Raw genomic sequence first — 18,052 nt, forward strand, 5'->3', positions numbered from 1 at the left:
AGTAGCTCTCAGTGGTTCAGGTTTGATTCCTGGCTCTGCATGTGGTTTCCTTTCACAGTCCAAAACATTCAGTTTGGTTCACTGTTCCTTGTAAATGGCAGAGTATAATAGAGTAGCAAGTCTGTTATTGATTTAAATTATCTTTCAGTTAAACGAAGTAATTTAAATGTGTAGTGGTGTATAACGTGGGGAAGAATGATATTGGAATAAGGAGTAAAATCAAAAGTCAATTGAAAATTACATTCTTTTATTTATTTGGAGAATTCGGAACAACTACTGGGCTCATGAAGCCCTTTTCAGGGTCACAAGGTTATAAAGAGTCATGTTTCAGCCCAAAAGCCCAAATCTGTGTGGGAAAATATATTTCCTGTATAGAGGAGTTTGGTAAAAATTTAGGTGTCATAATATATTATAGCAGGAAAAATAAAAACAAATTATTACATAAGAGGTAGGTATACATATAAATTTAGCAGAAACAGGATTTTGGAAACACCATTTAATGGGAATTATAGAGTAGATATGCGTTAGTTTTACCAATATACTTTTTATTAATTTTTTAAATCTGCTAGCCATTAAACAGCCCTTTCTAAAATTGTGACATACTTGTGGTTTTAAAAGGCACTGCTTACAAGATCTTCCATAACGTAACAAAAATCACATCAGAAAAATCAATCCATGATCACATTTTCATAACCCAGCACTCACACCCAATATCATTTGCAGTCATTGTTTAGAAACTGACAACTCATTCAAAATGACTAAATGATCAGCTCATTACACTGAGTCTAGGGGCTGTTACTTCAAACCTAGAAAACCAAAGTTTTAGCCGAAATGCAGGTTTAACACTATTTTGTTCAATTAGAATCTGTGCTCATATAAAGGAAAATTCAGCACACAGGGTAATGGTTAGAAGGCAGGCTTCTACTTCAGTGGGTAACACCTTGGAGCAGGGTGACCAACCCATGGAATGGGACTTTTAGAGACAGCTCAGCAGATCCTATGTACTGCATTGTTCTCTGGAATTTTCTAATGGTTACAGCAAACATCCTCATCAGAAAATCAATATAATATATCAAAAGCACAAAGAACAATAAAGGAATCTAAAATCAAATTTCACTAATCTATCCAAATAGCTGGAATAGTTGCCGATGTATACCCAAATAATTAGGTAAACATACTGAATTTAAGAATATTCAATTTAAACAAAACAAAAAAAAAATTATACAAAGATTCTAACAATATTTTGGAAAAAATGTCTTTAAAAAATGTAAAATAGCCAGTTTGATATAGCGCTTCAGTAGTGCCACTGGAGAGATGGGCTTGACTCGTCTGGGGCAGAATAACGGAGACAAAACTCCCCGTTTCTGTTACTGTGAAGAGATTGTTTGCTGGTATGTTTAACTTATTTTCATTCACTCCATCACATTTATAAAATATGTCCAAAATTTGGCTGAGGTTCAGCAGTTTATTGGGAATGAAGTCCACAAACTACTATATCGAGAGAATGCAAATTCCCTCACAGCAAAACGAGCAGGAAAGTACATCAGATTAAGAATTTATTTCCTTTTCACATGGCAGCAAACGTGCAGATCGTATTGCTTTAAAATCAGGTCTCTGTAAATTTTCTGGATACTTTTAAAATCTGTTCACAGTATCAGATAAATATGTACTGATGAGGCTTTGTGTCTTAGAATCTGTTCACAGTATTAAATTGGTATGTACTGATGAGGCTTTGTGTCTTTAAATCTGATGTGTCCCAGGTTATAACAATCCAGGGCCCACTAGGGTCAAATATAAAACTGTTTAATAAAATCTTTGATTCATAAATATACTGTATGTGGCTGCAGATAAGCAAAGAGAAAGTCACAGGGTCAGCTTGAAAAAGTGGGAATTATTCTGTGTACAACTAACATATTCAAAACGGCATGTGTGAACTTAAAAAAAACCTCCCTGATTTGAATAACCTTGGTAATTGAAGATACAGTACCACTTCTTATAAAGAGACGAGAAAACAAGACAGTGGATCAGGCCAGAGATGTGGGTGACAGTGGCGGGGCGAAGGAAGCACCCACCCAGATCTGTACCTTTGAGGTTTATGTCCTTCATGCTCAGGCTAAGGGGCAAAGACTCCTCTCCCAGTCTCCCCCATAACATTCTGAGTCCACGAAACTAAACACGCTACATAAACCCAACCCAACACAAATGCAAACAGGCATTCAGTATTACAAAAGAAACCCTATGGAAAGATGAGCAGTCCAGCAGCATGTCCGTTTGGGAATTCAGTATGTGTAGTGATTAAGACTGAGAATCACATTGTGAAATTATAAGGAAAAAGAAACTAAATTTAAAGGAAATAAAATTATTGGGGACCCATTTATCAAATATATAATGTGAGTGTTATGTTAATATGAAAGTTTCTGTGGGAATTCAAAATGAACATACATCTAATCATGCAAATTCACATTACTTGCTGGTAGATAAGTGGATTTACATCGCAGATAGAACTAAGTCACCAAAAATATAGGAACACATTTTTGAAACTATGAAATTATAGAAACTATAGAATCAGTTAACCTTGAAATTACTTCCATCATTCATTCCTTAAAACCTTGTTGGTGCAATTATGGTCTGGTAAATCACAAAAATACACGCATACATACATTGGATAACTGGGGCCTCTGGGGAATAGTTATGAAATGGCAGAACTAAAACAGATGTAGTGAAAAGGACAAACAAGTCTGTAGGTTGACTTACTATGGCACGGTGGCGCCTCAATGCAAAGGGCACTGTAGCCAACATATAATGTCAGATTCCTGATCTCTCAGTCTGGCCCCATCTAACCCTACAGTATGACGATGATGATGACGATGACGACGAGGACCACAATGACAATGATGATAAACCCTCTCACTCTAACTGTATAACCTGTCATGTCAGCAAGTTGATAAGCACATTCGAGCCAGATATCATATTGGGAAAAGAATCTCACTTCTGTCCTCCACTTTTCTGGATGTGTTCCTGAACAGGCAGATGCACAGCCAAAGGGAAAACATCTGTATGGCGGAAGCTGGGAGCTGGCTTCAGAGAGGTCGTCTGGTCGTCATGGGGCTGACCGTGGTCCGCTACCATCCCAGGCAGAGGCTGGCTTCTGCTGCTCCAGACTGGTGTCCTATGAGTGAGCGTGTTGACAGCGGATCTTCTCTTCGGCCTGCACCAACAGCTGCAGCATTTCCTGCACTATGGCCTGTAGAGCCCTGCCCAGCGCCTCCGCACTGTATGGTTTGTCGAGGGGGGGCACATGCACAAAGGCGGAGCGTCCCCGGCTCAGGTACAGCGAGGTGTAGTAGGTGTAGTCACACAGGTACCTGCCAAGGCGCAGAGGTATGAGCTCAGAATAAATACGCGACATGCTGTTCTTGTATAACATTATAAGTGCTACATATTACAAGGAAACACAACATGTGAAACCATCAGTGTCCATTCAGGACTAACAAACTGGAGAAGGATTTTTCATATGCGTCCGAGTAACGTATAGTCAGGGACCGACTGCAGGCCCCCTGCCAGGCTGCATGCGTCTGTCTGTTCCCTAATCAAACTCCCATCGTATGAAATCTAGGCCAAACTGAGGCAGGTCCACCTCTCAGAGTCATAGGGTAAAATGTGACAGAAAAGTGACAGTCCTGTAGCATTAATGAATGAATAAAGCAAACGCAGAGTTAATCACTTCACATCATCACACTGTCACTGTACACATTTTTACAACTGCTGATACACTGCTCTATTTTTATTGTCTATTTTGCAGTCATTTTTATTTTTAATGTTATGTAATTCTTATTCATACTATTTTGTTTGCCTCTAAGTTGCACATTTCCTTTCAAATATAATCCAGGAAGCAGGTGGAAAAGCATTTCACTAAAGTAAAGAAACACTGCATTTCACATTATTACACATTATAATGATTATTCAGTAAATTACACTGCGTCTCCAGGTCACGGGAGCCCACCTTCCAGCGTCTTTGGACACGGACACAGCCACGCCGAGGCCAGAAGCCGCCACTTTCTTACAGACCAAGTCCATGTCGATGACCGAGTCGATGCACTCTGGCCCACCTTCAACACAGCATTGCGAGTCGGGACAGAAGCTGCAATTGTCCAGGCCCTTGTACCCGTAGTTGTGACCACACTTCTCAAGGGTGACAGTAGTGGCCATTCCAGAGAGGCCTACATGGACCACCAACTGGTACCAGACAGACAAGAAGCTCAAGGTTAAAGCAGAATCCACCACAGCAACATGGACACACTAATGTCACAGGAGTCACAAGTGAAGCAACGATTCAGGAGCCCAAAGGAAATCTTTTCACAAGGATCATCGAACCTGTCTGATGTGTAGCTTGTCGTTTAATTAAAGTGGAGGAAATATTCTTAAAAATGCCAAATGTTTCAACATGCCAGATGATTACAGCACCTCAGCTTGCTCAGAAAAAAAAGAGAGACATTTCTGTCCTCAGATAGATACTCCGGTTTTCTTCAGGGTTACTGGTTTTCAGTGCTGACAGAAATGAAATGCAAGGTCTGCAAACTAACGCAAGGGTCCAAAAAACTGAACATCTGAAGCTTGTGACATTGGTTTCAGGTGAAAAGTATCGTTACATTCTTACTTGTGGGTGGTACTGTTTCCATAGCGATGGTACCAGGCTCTGGACTGCCTGGTACTCAACAGGCACCTCGTAGACATACAGGTCCACATCACGGCCCAAGCCCAGTTTCTTCAGCTCCTGTTTAGGAATGATTTACAGACAGCAGAACATAATCAGTTCCTTTTAGGTCCATCTGCAGGCTATATAGGTGCATGAAGATGATGTACATCTATACTTAGACTACAATTTTATGATAGCACTTAAAAGATTCAGGTCTTCAATCTAAATTTCCAGGTAAGCAATGTCCAATACTTGATTCTGGTTCAGTCAGACAAGCAGTAAGCGAAACAGAAACGTGCAAATCTCTAAAAATACTCCATTGGGACCTTTTAGAGTGCGAGCTGGTGCAGAAAGGTAGCATGGTCCTCATGAGGCTGCTATCAAAGCCTCAGCCTCAAGGCCCATTAATATCACAACGAAGCCCATCTGACCGACCGGGCAACAAAGCAGCTCTTTGTTTGCACTTAATATCCTTATCAGGTCTGTCTAGACGCCCTGACAGGCATTGTCCTGAGGAAAGCAAAGAACCCATCCCCCCATCTAAGTCAGCACCAAGACCACTCCTTCCTCTCTCTCATTCATATCCTGTAACGGTATGGTAACTCAGGCTAATGGGGGAGGGGTCACAGGGAGCACAGGGTGTGTTTGTACATTAGCTATAATTTTAACCTGTACTTTCATCTTAAGCAAGAAAGTATCAAGTTTTTTTTTTTTTTTTTAAATGGCTTGCAACATTAAAAAGAAAAGGGCAGGGGTCTCCAACTCCAGTCCTGCAGAGCTACCATCCCGTAGGTTTTATATCCTACCCGGCTTCTGATTCTGACACCTGTTCCTGGTATTTACCTGAGAGCAGGTGTGGCTCATCAGAAGCCAGGTAGGATATAAAACCTACTGGACAGTAGCCTTCTAGGACTGGAATTGGAGACCCCTGATAAAGGGTTTGTGTGGAGTTTGGTGGTGTGTTTAGAGGTCTGGAGATTCTCATACCTGCACTGCCACCCAGCTAGCATTGACAGCATGCTCTCCAAAGGGGCCAAAACCTGCACACAGAAGCCATCTAAGTCATTACATTACATATACAATGGAATGTCGTATTGCCGAATAATCAATTAGGAACATTTTAACAGAGTAATCATGACAGTTCTACTTCATACATTTAAGCATAATGAAACATGTTACTAAATCTGCATGTAAGCAACTCTGTTTACTTTCCTTTTCATATCGCCTCATTCTATCCCAAGAAAAAATACTTTGTCACATTTTCATTACCCAAAGCTACTCATCACAGATCAATTTAACTGATAAAATAATCAAGCACAACTGAAAAAGAAATTGTGGTACCTGTTGTTGATGGTAGAGATAAATATGACCTAATGACACAGCACTAAAGCAAAGAGTAACTTCACTAAATGACAGTTTCTTCAATGAGAAGGACATGGTGAATCACAAGAACTGCCAACATGAGCCTAAGACCGGTCTGAGTCATGGTTTACTGAGCTACTACCATATGTTTAATCATTTAGAGCTGCATGATTTGGGGTAAAATATGAGTCACGATTTATTTCACTCAGAATTGATTTTCCTCACACAATTTGAGTAATGCATCTCTCTGAATAATAATCTATCATTGTTTTTATAATTATTATAATAAGCATTGTCTTTATGAAGATGGAACAAACTATATGATCATTATGGAAATAAAGCTATCACATCAGCTTTGCAGAACAGGAAGGGCACACTCCAGCTTCTTAAACACGAAACCCTAAAGGAACTTAATTGTAACACCTTTAAACAAATGATTTTTACTACAAATTCATGTTCATCTGAAAAAAAAAATCCACACAAGCAAATCCAACCCCTTTTTCAGTACAAGCACAACGTTATTCCTTAAACTGGAGTTGAAAAAATTTCTTTCCTCTGCCTCACCGTCACCAGCTGTGTCTTCAAGTCGGAATCATTTTCCTCTCGTTTTCGAAGCTTTTGCTTTCACCTTGTCACACACATTAGATCGTTTTCTAATCTGCCCCCTCTTCCTGTGTACAGCTCATCTCGTGGTGAAACAGTCCTGCCAGTGTTGACATAGCTCATGGGAGAAGAGGGAGGTTTAATGCAATTGATCTCCCTGCTAATGCAAACACTGAAGAATCAGTATCACCCCACCTTCCTTACGTACTTAAGAGTGAAGTTCTTTTTTCTCCGATACGCCAGTCCCGCCATCCCGCCAATATCGCTGCAGTGCGGGTTGGTGATGACTAGCAGCTTAACGCTCATGACAGTTTGATCTGTGAATTCATCATATCCTACCCTGACAACCACAGAACATTAAAATTAATCATTTCCACTTTAATAGAAATAGTGACGTATTCCTTTATTCACATGGCTTGCTAGCTCAGTGGTTCTGACCATGATCCCCCCATCCCCAAACACTCCAGTCCATTGTGTGGAGTTCATGTTCTCCCCATGTTTTCACCAATTACTCCGATTTACACCCACAGTGAAAAACCTTGCAGCTATGTTAACTGTAGTCTATAAACTGCTCGCAGTGTGATGCCGTGTGTGAGTGCGTCCCGTGCCCTGTGCTGCCCGGGATCAGCCGCACTCTGTACTGGCTGAGTGCTTATGCGAGATTGACTGAGGCTGCTAACAAGCAAACCACATGGCACTCACGCAGTGATCACACATCCTGAATAGCAGCAGCTACTCAAACTGCACATCAAAACAAACATTTTTGAAAGGTGTCACCATGGCTACCAGTAGGGAGGCCAACAGGGAACCAAAGACAGATCCCCTACAAAACAAAACACAACTAATGTTCAGGAATGGCCACTGAATACACATCATCCATAAATACAGCCGGTCATGGCTGTCTGGGGAACCTTCTTCCAGCAGAACAGTCTGACATTTTAAATGCTTTGTATGACTCCACTGAGGTCATTCTGTGGTGTCCTTGGCTAACTAACAGATCGACAGGAAAACATATTACTTCTTTGTGGGATTCTATATATTGAACACCACCTACAACTGTATATTAATAACGGAACAAATACTTTTGGATTCAAAGCAATAAAAAGAGGTTTAAAACTAAACAGGACAGGCCATTCCAATACACCTCCCAGGTCAGTTCCAACTCCACCAGGCTTCATATTCTTATGAAACACTGAAATGAAGCTTGCACATGAATACATCAATATCAGATAATAATATGCATTTAAAAAAAAACTTCATCGGCTACAAATTACCCAGCCAAAACCAGAAGACTGCAAAAAGTTATACCAAATCCTTGCTGATCACGTAAATATAAGTCAGAACTGATCTCCTTTGAGTTTCCTTGCCAGAAAATCTGATGGCACTTTGTGATTTCATGTAGCCGCTAAACTGAAGAATGTTCTAGATTATTAATTGACCCCACCCATGTTATCAGTGCATTAGCCTTATTTATATTAAAGTGCTGCATTATTTCTAGTGTGGATTGAGGGCCAACGTACACTGTGTCACATCACAAACTGCTACAAGACGTCCACAACAGCCATGTCTCATATCATTCATTTTCTTACCAGTGTTTGTGGTTTTCAATACAGAGCATTTCTGCATATAAAATCAATGACCCAGCTGGAGCTTTCAGACAGGTGACCATATGAGCTCCACACCGAAAGCTAGAAAAATGTCTTGATGGCAGCGACCTAGGTGATTGAGCTGAGATCAGCAGCATGGTAAAAATGAAAAAATCTGACAGATTTTAATATTAAAGTATTGCTTATCCATTTGTAAAATAAGCCATAAATATGTATGTGCAGGGGTGAGGGACACATTCCCCCTAATCTGTCCCTTCACGAAAAAAACAAACAAAAAAAAAAAAAACTATAACAAGTGAACAGGAGCCCAAAATAGGGTTGGGTGTCACGCATATTGCAACAGTCTGGCTCCTAAACAAGTTGAGAACTCAACTGCCTAGGATGCGCTGGATGCATTTTTGGTCACAAGGACCAAAGCTGTATGCCACTGCAGGGCTTTAGATAATGAACGCCTGCTTTTCAGCTCTATACGGACGGTAATTTGCCCACAATTCGATAAGCAGGTTAATAGTGCGCCTAAAAGTATTAATGAGATGCTTACTGTGATGCCCACAAGTTATCCATCTGTATAAATCTGGGGTGGCATCGTGCTTAAATTCGGTTAGCAGAGCATGTGGGAAGAAACACGTGCGATAAGCGCTGAAGTCACAATGAAGGAAGGGACAGATCTTCTTTAAGAGAGGAAATTCTGAGGTTAAACAAGGTAAAGATGTTGGTGGTGTGGCAGCACTTTTTTGTCAATATGGTTTTCATTTTTATTTAAGTTCATAAATCATTCCTTTGTCTGTTTTTGTTTCCCTAGCCGTAATATAGTCTATGCCAAGCCTATACTGGATGCAATGCTCAACATAGGCCGAAAATTCACTCAGACTTGCAAAATATTGTACAGAAGGCTACCTGTTCATGGTATCATCCAATAGGCCATTTGTGGGTGACTGGCAACACCATACCAGACAACAAAGTAACATTGTATGCATATACGTTGGCTAGGGTCAAACAAAATGTTTACTGTATTAAACCATTAACTCAAATCACACCAATGCCTCAGCAAGCATGGCTGGATAAGCTCAAATGATGACACCTTTTGTTCACTGTTTGGTACCCCCCACCCCCAATAATAATTTCTCCTGCGCCCCTGTGTGTGTGACCCTTGTTTTAGTGTGCTGTAGGTAACATAAGCAAGACAGCAGACAGTTAATCAAAGAATTTTCCGCTGGATTGCATAACAAATACAGAACACCATATATACCAGAAGCAAAATACTATCAGGATTCACTGTGACAAAGATGACCAGAAGAATGACGTTTTACTGCATAACACAGTTTACAGAGAGCAAAGTGCTACTGAAATGCTATACATTGACCATATGTTCCATATAGAGTCACTCTGTTGATGAAGTGAGATACAAGGAAAAGCACCAGGGACTAAAAAGTAAACATCGGAAGGAGGGGGAGAGAGACTGCATTTATAGATCATCAAGATAATTTAGACATAAATAAGAACGCATCAGCGAGAGTGCAAAATATTCCTAAGTGTAACAGGCAAAAGTCCTGAGTTCTCATAAGTGTGTGTAATATCTTCTACATTTCAACAAATCAGGTAAGCATTAAGTTTGTTGGGAAATCACCAGACTGTTAATGACTAGTCATGTAAGAGAGTAGCTTACAATAAACAAATTGTAAGTCCTTAAGGAAGATACATGCTATGAAAATAACTTGTCCATTTTACTCGAGAAATACGGTTTTGCCAGAAAGAAAAGGCAAACCGTCACAACCTTAAAGGCTTGCACCAGCCTTTGCCCCTCATTAATCGTATGTTCCTTTCTACAGGGGAAACACTGCGATCAGTTTGACGGGAAAGCTGGAAAATAGACAGGGGAGTCCATATCTACTTAAGCGCCTTTGTGCTCCTCATGGCTCCAAAGCGACCTGCATCTTTTATTTGCCGACCCGAGATTTATACGGGGGGCTTTGTGTCTGGAAGCAGGGCAGGGCGACGGCAGCAGAAGGGCGTACTGATCCTTTATTCCCTCTTTTTAATGATCAACATCCATTTCCACGGCCGAGTTCTGAAGTTTCCAACTGCACAAACATCACGGGATATATTGGTGCCCCGTGTCATTTTCCGCCCAGTATGTTGCAACTCTCAACTTTGATTTCTTGATCCAAAAAGGGGCAGTGAGGCAGCAAAGCAGATGTACAGCCTCCGCGGCCGAAGGGCTATTTAAACGGTTTTATTTGCACAAATCCTGCATTGCCTCGCCGGTACGTCTTTATGCTCCTAGTATCAGCCGAGCGACAGCCTGCTGCTAACGCCGGGCTTTCCAGCAGCTAGCTAAACAGTCACCCGTACACAACCAAGGCAGGGGCTAGAGAACGAACGCTCCTGGAATGTGGGGGGGCATTTTTAATTCATTAGCGGAAGAGAAAGTCTCCGCTATCCGGGCTACTGCGGCGCTCCTTGCCGACGCCTCCAGAAGTGGACTTTACGCGGAGATTGAACATCGAAAAGCCAACTTGTCAGCACACTTACCTGTCACCACAACAGTCCGCCTGGTGTTGTCCATTATCTCTTTTTCAGCACTACACACACATGAACCACGCTATAACCCTACCTATATATGTTAACAGAGAGTAAGTTGTGCTAATTCGCCCCGCTTCCTGGCCGCCGTCCCCTCCTTCCGTACTTTGTTCCCCACCAACGGATTCACTTTAATTCCCCCTTTTTCGCCTCCGTTGACGAGTCGGCGGCGTCTGACGTCATCACGCACAGCACCTGCGTCCGCTGGCTGCCTGTGATCCAACTCGAATAATCAGTTATGTCGCCGTTTTCTGACAAAATTCAATAAATAATGATTATGATTTTAATGAATATTTTAATAATTGTTTATATTGATATTAAAATGATTCTTTAATTTAATTTAAATTATACCAGAACAACACCTAACATCTGGCTGGTTACATAGCAAACTAATTAGTCACAATAATCTGGCCTAGTCAATTAAACAATTATTTAAATTATTATTTTTAATTATTTAAATTATTATTTAAATTATTATTTACATTGCATATATTTATTGTCTATCGTCATAAAACACCCTCTGTAGGCGTGCCGACGAATTACATTGAATTACCTTAATTACCACTCAACAGGAGCATTCCGTCTAGAGTTCAAATATTAATAATTTGGTGTACCGGAATATTTTAAAATGTCGAAGAGCCTGTATGTAACATCTGTTACATATCTACATTAGATATGTAAAATTATATCCATTAACGTAAAGAAATTTATTATCAACAGTACTTGTGCTGCTTATCCCTGGATGCCCAATGTACCGAGAAAGTTACCCCAGCTATGAATACATTGTGAGAAATGACACGCTTTACATCAACGTCACCTCTTGAAATATTGTGCTACTCGTATAAAAAACACTGCCAAGTGCCATCGACACCATGCCACAAAAAGCCCACGGTTAGGCCACTTAAAAAATTGGTTCTCGTCCCCGCCCGACCCACCGAAATGCCTCCGACCCGAATTTTTTTTATTTTTTATTTCGTAAAAATCGCATGGAAAATGCCCAAGAATGACGAAATTTGAATTTCCCGCGCATTCCACATCGACGATTGATCCACACTGTGTAATCCTAGTCTTGGAATGGTTTCATGAACCTAAATTTGTCTCTACCTGAGATGGGCTGGTGCAAAGATTTAAATCTGGGGAAGTGATGTGGTACATGTTCTTAAGTACTTGTTATAGAGTTGCATTTCCTTGTTCAACCATTCAGGTTCCTGTATTTTGTAAATTCCTCGTGTTTTAATGTTTTAATACACTTTCTTTCTAGATATATATTTTAAAATCTTGGTTGTTCATTTAGAATGGGAATGACAAACAGAATATTGGTTTCAAATAGTATCATTTTTATATTCACGAATGAAACATCAGCATAAAGTATCTAAATCCATAGTTGGGAAGGCATTTATGAGATACACATGGATCAAGGAATTTACATTCTTGCATTTTCTTACATTTAATATATTTGAAACGCAAGAAACTGGAAGAACTGAGGAGGCGTACTAAGTAGGTCTGCTCTCTTCGGTATGTATTTTCAAATATGTATTTTCTTTCATATTTGAAAGTCCAAACAGTCAATCAAAATTTGTAAAATATATAATATAATTATATATATATATATATATATATATATATATATATATATATATATATATATATAATCCCTTCCGCCCGACCCACCCCCTCCAAAAAAAAGGACGAGAACCATTTTTTTTTTTAAGTGGCCTTATCGAAGAAGTCTGTGCCCGACGGATGTTAATCCAGAAAACGTCTTAAACCCGGACAATTCACTTGCGAAACAGTAATTTCATACTTATTTCATATTGCGTATTACTTTGCCTATAGACGTGTGTTCCATATTTATTGTCCTTGTCCATGCCTATTGTGTATACTCTATTGCTGCCTGGAGGACTGCTACATGACATTTCATGTCTAGTGACAAAAATTTTTATGTAATATTATTGTACTGTCGAAATATTTCAAAATGTTTATATTTCCAGGCCTAAATAATAATGGTCGCATTTATTTGAGTTTTCATTCTTGTTTAAACGTTTCATGGATGAAACTCAAATGATGTTTTTTGTAGTTCTATTAATTTTGCCTTTAAATTTTCACCTTCAACCGTACCACGCATTTGGATACATGTCATAAAGTAAAACATCACGCACAATGGCTTCAGGGCACAAAACACTTTAATCTCCCAGTACTGCAAGCTTTCCTAAAATGGATTTTGACTCGACTGATAGTTGATCAAGAGACTAAATTACAAATTTGCCAATTATCGAATTTCTACTACTTCAACAAATATAATAATATTGTAAACAATTCATTTAGGATTAAGGTAAAGTATGTCGTTATTCATTTCTGAGACTACTTGAGAAGAAGTTTTCCAAAAACAACTATGGACGGAACTGGTCCGCTACTTGACTTTCAAAATAGCCAAACATCTGCAAGCTGCATCGCAGAACTACACTATTTTCGCCACGAGAGGGGGATAGCGCCCTAGCCTTTCTCATGCGTATATTTCCATAATGCCAATCGCAATAGCTATCAGTTTTAGAGTTGGGTGTTTGACGTCTATTGTGTATGGAGAACATAGTTTCCCTGTTCTGCCTGTGTTGCGTGGGTTTCGTGCGTTAGTTCCACATATGAGTGGAGTTCTTTTAATGTTTATACATTATTTTATCATGCATATTTTATATAATCTTTATAGCCTTCGACATATTCTCAGCACGACAAAAAACCTTTATCTACCCATTAAGCAACTGGTGTATTTTGTGTTTGCTTTTCTTGAGGCGACGACGTACAAAACTAACAAAATGTTTTTCATATACCTCATGTGATTTTATCTGGTATTAATCTGTGACTTTGGTACCGTAATATATTTCAAATCAGTTATCTAATTTGAAAGTTAAAAGAGGAACGCTAGGAGTTGGTGACTAAATACGAACAGGTAAATGTGTTGGTCCGCTATCCGGAAGTAAAATGGGTGACCTGCTGTTGGTGGGCGGGATACTTCGTCACTTCCGTTGTTCATTCGCTTTTATGGCTGGTGCGATTTGTAAATAGGGATCGAGGGAAGGATCATGGGTAGGCCGAGGTAGACTGGGTATGCGCCTGTCTTTTCAACCACGCTCGAAACAAGTGGGAACTGTTCCGGTAAAGCACTGATACATAGGGTACTGGATTTGACTGATTAAAAATGGTAAGGATTTGACTTGGTAAACGGCGAGTTGTGAATGGTTAGATGAATGAGCCCTGTTATCATGCTCGTTTTATCCGCTGCTTCACGCAGGCATCCGGTGCGCGGGCCTCAGCCAGCTTTGCTATCAGCGCTGATTTGCCAAACCTTAAAACATACCTCTTCTTACAGTTACACAGCAGAGTTTACTTTCTGGGTTTCTCGCCTTAAAGCAAACGATATCTATAAACCTAATCTCCATATAATTGACACGCTATTATTACTGTAACACTTAAAGTTCTGTACTGAAGGCTCAATGCAGGAAATTTGAGTGCTTTCCTTTTCATTATGCGTATGCACCGTGTATGTGTGTCGCTACATGTTTCTGGCAAGATATTTCGCTAGTGGTGATTAGAGCGCATATGTTACAAACTCGAAGAGACTGACTCAGTTTTCGTTTGAAATCTTTGCTCCACAGCTGCCCCTGTCATTGTTGAAGACTGCACAGAATCACCCAATGGTAAGCAATGAAACCGAATCAGTTGGTGCCTCCTACACCTACCGGCTTGATCCCCCATTCAGAGTTTAACGAAGGAGTGATTTCAATTCATACATTTTTCAACTAAAACTTAAATAGTTTCCAATGACCTGAACCTGCCAATCTTTAGCCTGTTACTCGTATAGAACACACCTGTAAATTCAGATTTTGTACACTTGTAATGAGATGTCACCTTATGAGGCATGTGTTTGTTCTTGCTGTATAAAAATTCTGTAACAAATGCTAGTTTTGTTTAAAGGTACCTGCTCGGGGTTAATGAAAGGGACACAGTAAATAAAGACAAGTATCTGAAATGCTTTTAGGTTGCAGTTTTTAATGTTGACAGCCACTATCTCCTTGTCTCATCTGTTATACACACTACAGTAGTTCTGACATGCTTTCATCTTCAGCTGGTGGAGCTGAAGAATGGAGAGACCTACAACGGCCACCTGGTCAGCTGTGACAACTGGATGAATATCAACCTGCGAGAAGTCATCTGCACATCCAGGGTAGGTGGCTCACGAGACCTCTGCTGCTTGGGGGAGATTTACCGATATGATGCATTAGAATCTTAACATAAAATTTTAACTTCGCATGTAATGTATAGAAGTGTACGTAAAATCTCCATTTAAGGTAAAAAAAACATGTTGTAAAACTCAGGAGTTCTTTACTGTCACCACATCTGTGTACAAGTACACAGTGCCTAGAAATACCACTTCCCATTGGTCCCCAATCGCGCTACATATAAATAAAAATGAAATAAATAATGTATAACATCTACAATACAATAAACACAACAGAATTAATGTGAAAAAAATTCAACAAAATAAATGACATATAATGTAATTATTAAACGGCATATAATTGATTACTACATTATGTGCAGAACATATGAGGATGTGTATTACATTTGTGTGCTTGTAGATTATGTTCTTCCTGGTAAATTATACATACTCGTTACATTATGAGTAACTACATGAAGGTCCACTAGGTGGCTCTGTTGAACCAGCTGCTAAAGGGGAAACCTTTGTGGAGGTCCAGGCTAAAGTTTACAGGGAGTGAAACACTTCCAGTTTTAACAGCATCGTCTTCTGCTCCTGCGGAATTGTGCAGGATGGAGATAAGTTTTGGAGGATGCCAGAGTGCTACATCCGAGGCAGCACCATTAAGTATCTGCGCATCCCAGACGAGATCATCGACATGGTGAAGGAGGAGGTGGTGTCCAAGGGTCGTGGCCGAGGTGGCATGCAGCAGAACAAGATGCAGCAGAAAGGAAGAGGTGCCGGTGCTGGCAGAGGTAGGTCAGAGTGAGGAGCAGGCATTGGTATAGCTCAGTGCCAGCAGAGGTGGCTCGGGTCAGGGTGGGGAGCAGGTGCGGGTACGGCGGGGTGCTGGGCAGAGGTAGGGCGGGAATAAATGCCAGAATGCGTTCCATGTGCAGTACTTATGATCTGGTTAAAGGCATGGTCCTACAACCCTGCAGGTGTGTTTGGTGGTCGGGGCAGAGGCATGCCTGGGGCTGGGCGCGGACAGCAAGAGAAGAAGCCTGGCAAACCTCAGGGGGTCAAGAACCAGCACTGAGGAGGGACATCCGGCGGCCTCAGGCACACATCCCTTCTGTTTTCCTGTGAAATTTTCCTTTGACGTGAACAAGTCATTGTCCTGCGACTGCCGGCTGTGCCGGATGCCACGTAACAGAGTTTGACTTTCCTTTTTTTTTTTGTGGAGAACTGTTATTGCTGAAATTAAGACTGTTGATTTATAACGTAATGTGTTCAGAAGAAACTCACTAGTTACGTGTTAAAAGAAACAAACAGCTCCCTATTAGGTGAAATGTACTTCTCATTTGTATGCAATAAACTAAGTTTAATAACTTATATTTGACATGGTGTGTACCCTCTTGCGCTTTTTGTCCTCCACAGTGTTCAGTTATTTGTACTGGAAATGTTAATAATAAACCATTTCTGTTAATCCCAAGTTGTTAAACTCATTTCTGGAATTTGGACATGAGTTGCATTCTGATACATATTGTTTTGAAAGCTTTTGGTTGTTTAACACATGGTAGCTTGTATGTCATTGTGGACACCGTGTGTGCTCCCTTGGTGGAATGTAGGCTTGAAGCTCACCACGCAAAGTTCTTCAGGATGCAAAGAGCACAGTCTGCACCCAGCCATAGCCACCTAACTTTGGACTATGTGTGACTTTCAAGGAATGCCTCATTTCTTAGGTTGGGAGGTTTTGATTAATAGGTTTTAATAACTGAGGATGGGGTATTAGTGTACCAGTGTTTAAACGTAATAGGAGGAGATTTAAAGTAATTGTAATTATGGATGATGAGTTCCACCAAATGTGACAATTGTGCAAACAGTGTTTTTCTCTGTAAGATTCCTTCAGTAATTCCCTTTGTGAGCACTTCATAAGGTATCCATGATGCTGTCACACACTTGCCTTAGAACTATTGTTCTATCTGTTACACAAACACAGTTACACATAGCACTTTAATATACATGGAAATACTGTACTTTAACCAATCTTATGTTTTTATTTTAGTACTTTAGGTCAGTGTATTCAATTTTTCTGTAATCGATTTTTTTTTTTTTTTTTTTACTATGCCTGCACAATCTTAGGAGTGATTAGACTTACATTTCACCAAATGTTGTATAACTATGTAAGTGATGAAGAATCTTAAATGCAATATATCTGTCACATGAAAATCCATCCCGAGGCAGGATGTGCCTTAACTCGATTTACTCACCAGAACAAAGCAGTGACTCTGTGTTCTGTAAGCGCTTCGGGGCTTCTCATATTTCTGATTCAGGCCCAGAATAGCAATTTATTTTTTACTTTTTTTATTTTTTGAGCAAATATTTACTATTCTGTGACCATCTATAGCTGAGTATTCCCCATATGTTATGACTGAGTAATCCTCAAGTTTAGTCTTAATATGTGGCGCATGTAAGCCGTCTTATTTAACATTTATTTTTTTGGCCATTTTATGGTAAATTGGTGGTGTTTGTGTTGCATTTTACAGGCCTGGTAAATGTTTCAGAAGGATTTTTTTAGCTAATGAAATTTTTTAGGTGATACGTGAGTAAACTGGGACAAAGAGGCCAGTTTGTTGGAAGTTATTTTTCATCTTTAAATTCCGGGTGTTGTCAATTTGGCTGTTTGTGTCGGATGCATGCAGAATTACCAAACTGGACTACAAGCACCTGACTTCACAGATCCTAACTTAAATCAATGCAAATTTCTATTTGAGTTTCTGTTTGTAAAATGCTCACCTAATCAGGGAAGACATTTGCATTTCTCTGTGCACTTTTAATACTTTAATATCAAAACACTTTAACGTCTGAAGTTTGCGATAAGGGATAAAGTGTGTTTATCTGCATAGATGTGGGCAGGCCGGGTAGCTTTGGTAGAGTTGTTCCCCGCAGCTCCAGCTGGAAGGTCACGTGGAGCCTGCAGTAATGATCTCAGCAGTAGTTTCCTCTCTC

General features: G+C 40.1%; 2 protein-coding genes across 2 annotated transcripts; one reads left to right on the forward strand and one right to left on the reverse strand.

The window, feature by feature from the left end:
• Positions 1-226: 226 nt before the first annotated feature.
• On the reverse strand, positions 227-11,021 carry pgpep1 (pyroglutamyl-peptidase I). The gene is made up of 5 exons (XM_048977090.1): positions 10,801-11,021; positions 5,684-5,736; positions 4,658-4,774; positions 4,004-4,236; positions 227-3,365 (listed from the first exon to the last, which is right to left on the reverse strand). The coding sequence occupies exons 1-5, from the start codon at positions 10,832-10,834 to the stop codon at positions 3,170-3,172; spliced, it is 633 nt and encodes a 210-aa protein (XP_048833047.1). The 5' UTR covers positions 10,835-11,021; the 3' UTR covers positions 227-3,169.
• Positions 11,022-13,882: 2,861 nt separating this feature from the next.
• lsm4 (LSM4 homolog, U6 small nuclear RNA and mRNA degradation associated) lies at positions 13,883-16,535 on the forward strand. Its single transcript, XM_048977382.1, has 5 exons — positions 13,883-14,044; positions 14,499-14,540; positions 14,969-15,067; positions 15,672-15,855; positions 16,042-16,535. The coding sequence occupies exons 1-5, from the start codon at positions 14,042-14,044 to the stop codon at positions 16,137-16,139; spliced, it is 426 nt and encodes a 141-aa protein (XP_048833339.1). The 5' UTR covers positions 13,883-14,041; the 3' UTR covers positions 16,140-16,535.
• Positions 16,536-18,052: the final 1,517 nt, after the last annotated feature.

This window comes from Brienomyrus brachyistius, chromosome 15 (genome assembly GCF_023856365.1).
Source record: "Brienomyrus brachyistius isolate T26 chromosome 15, BBRACH_0.4, whole genome shotgun sequence".
Taxonomy (NCBI): Eukaryota; Metazoa; Chordata; class Actinopteri; order Osteoglossiformes; family Mormyridae; genus Brienomyrus; species Brienomyrus brachyistius.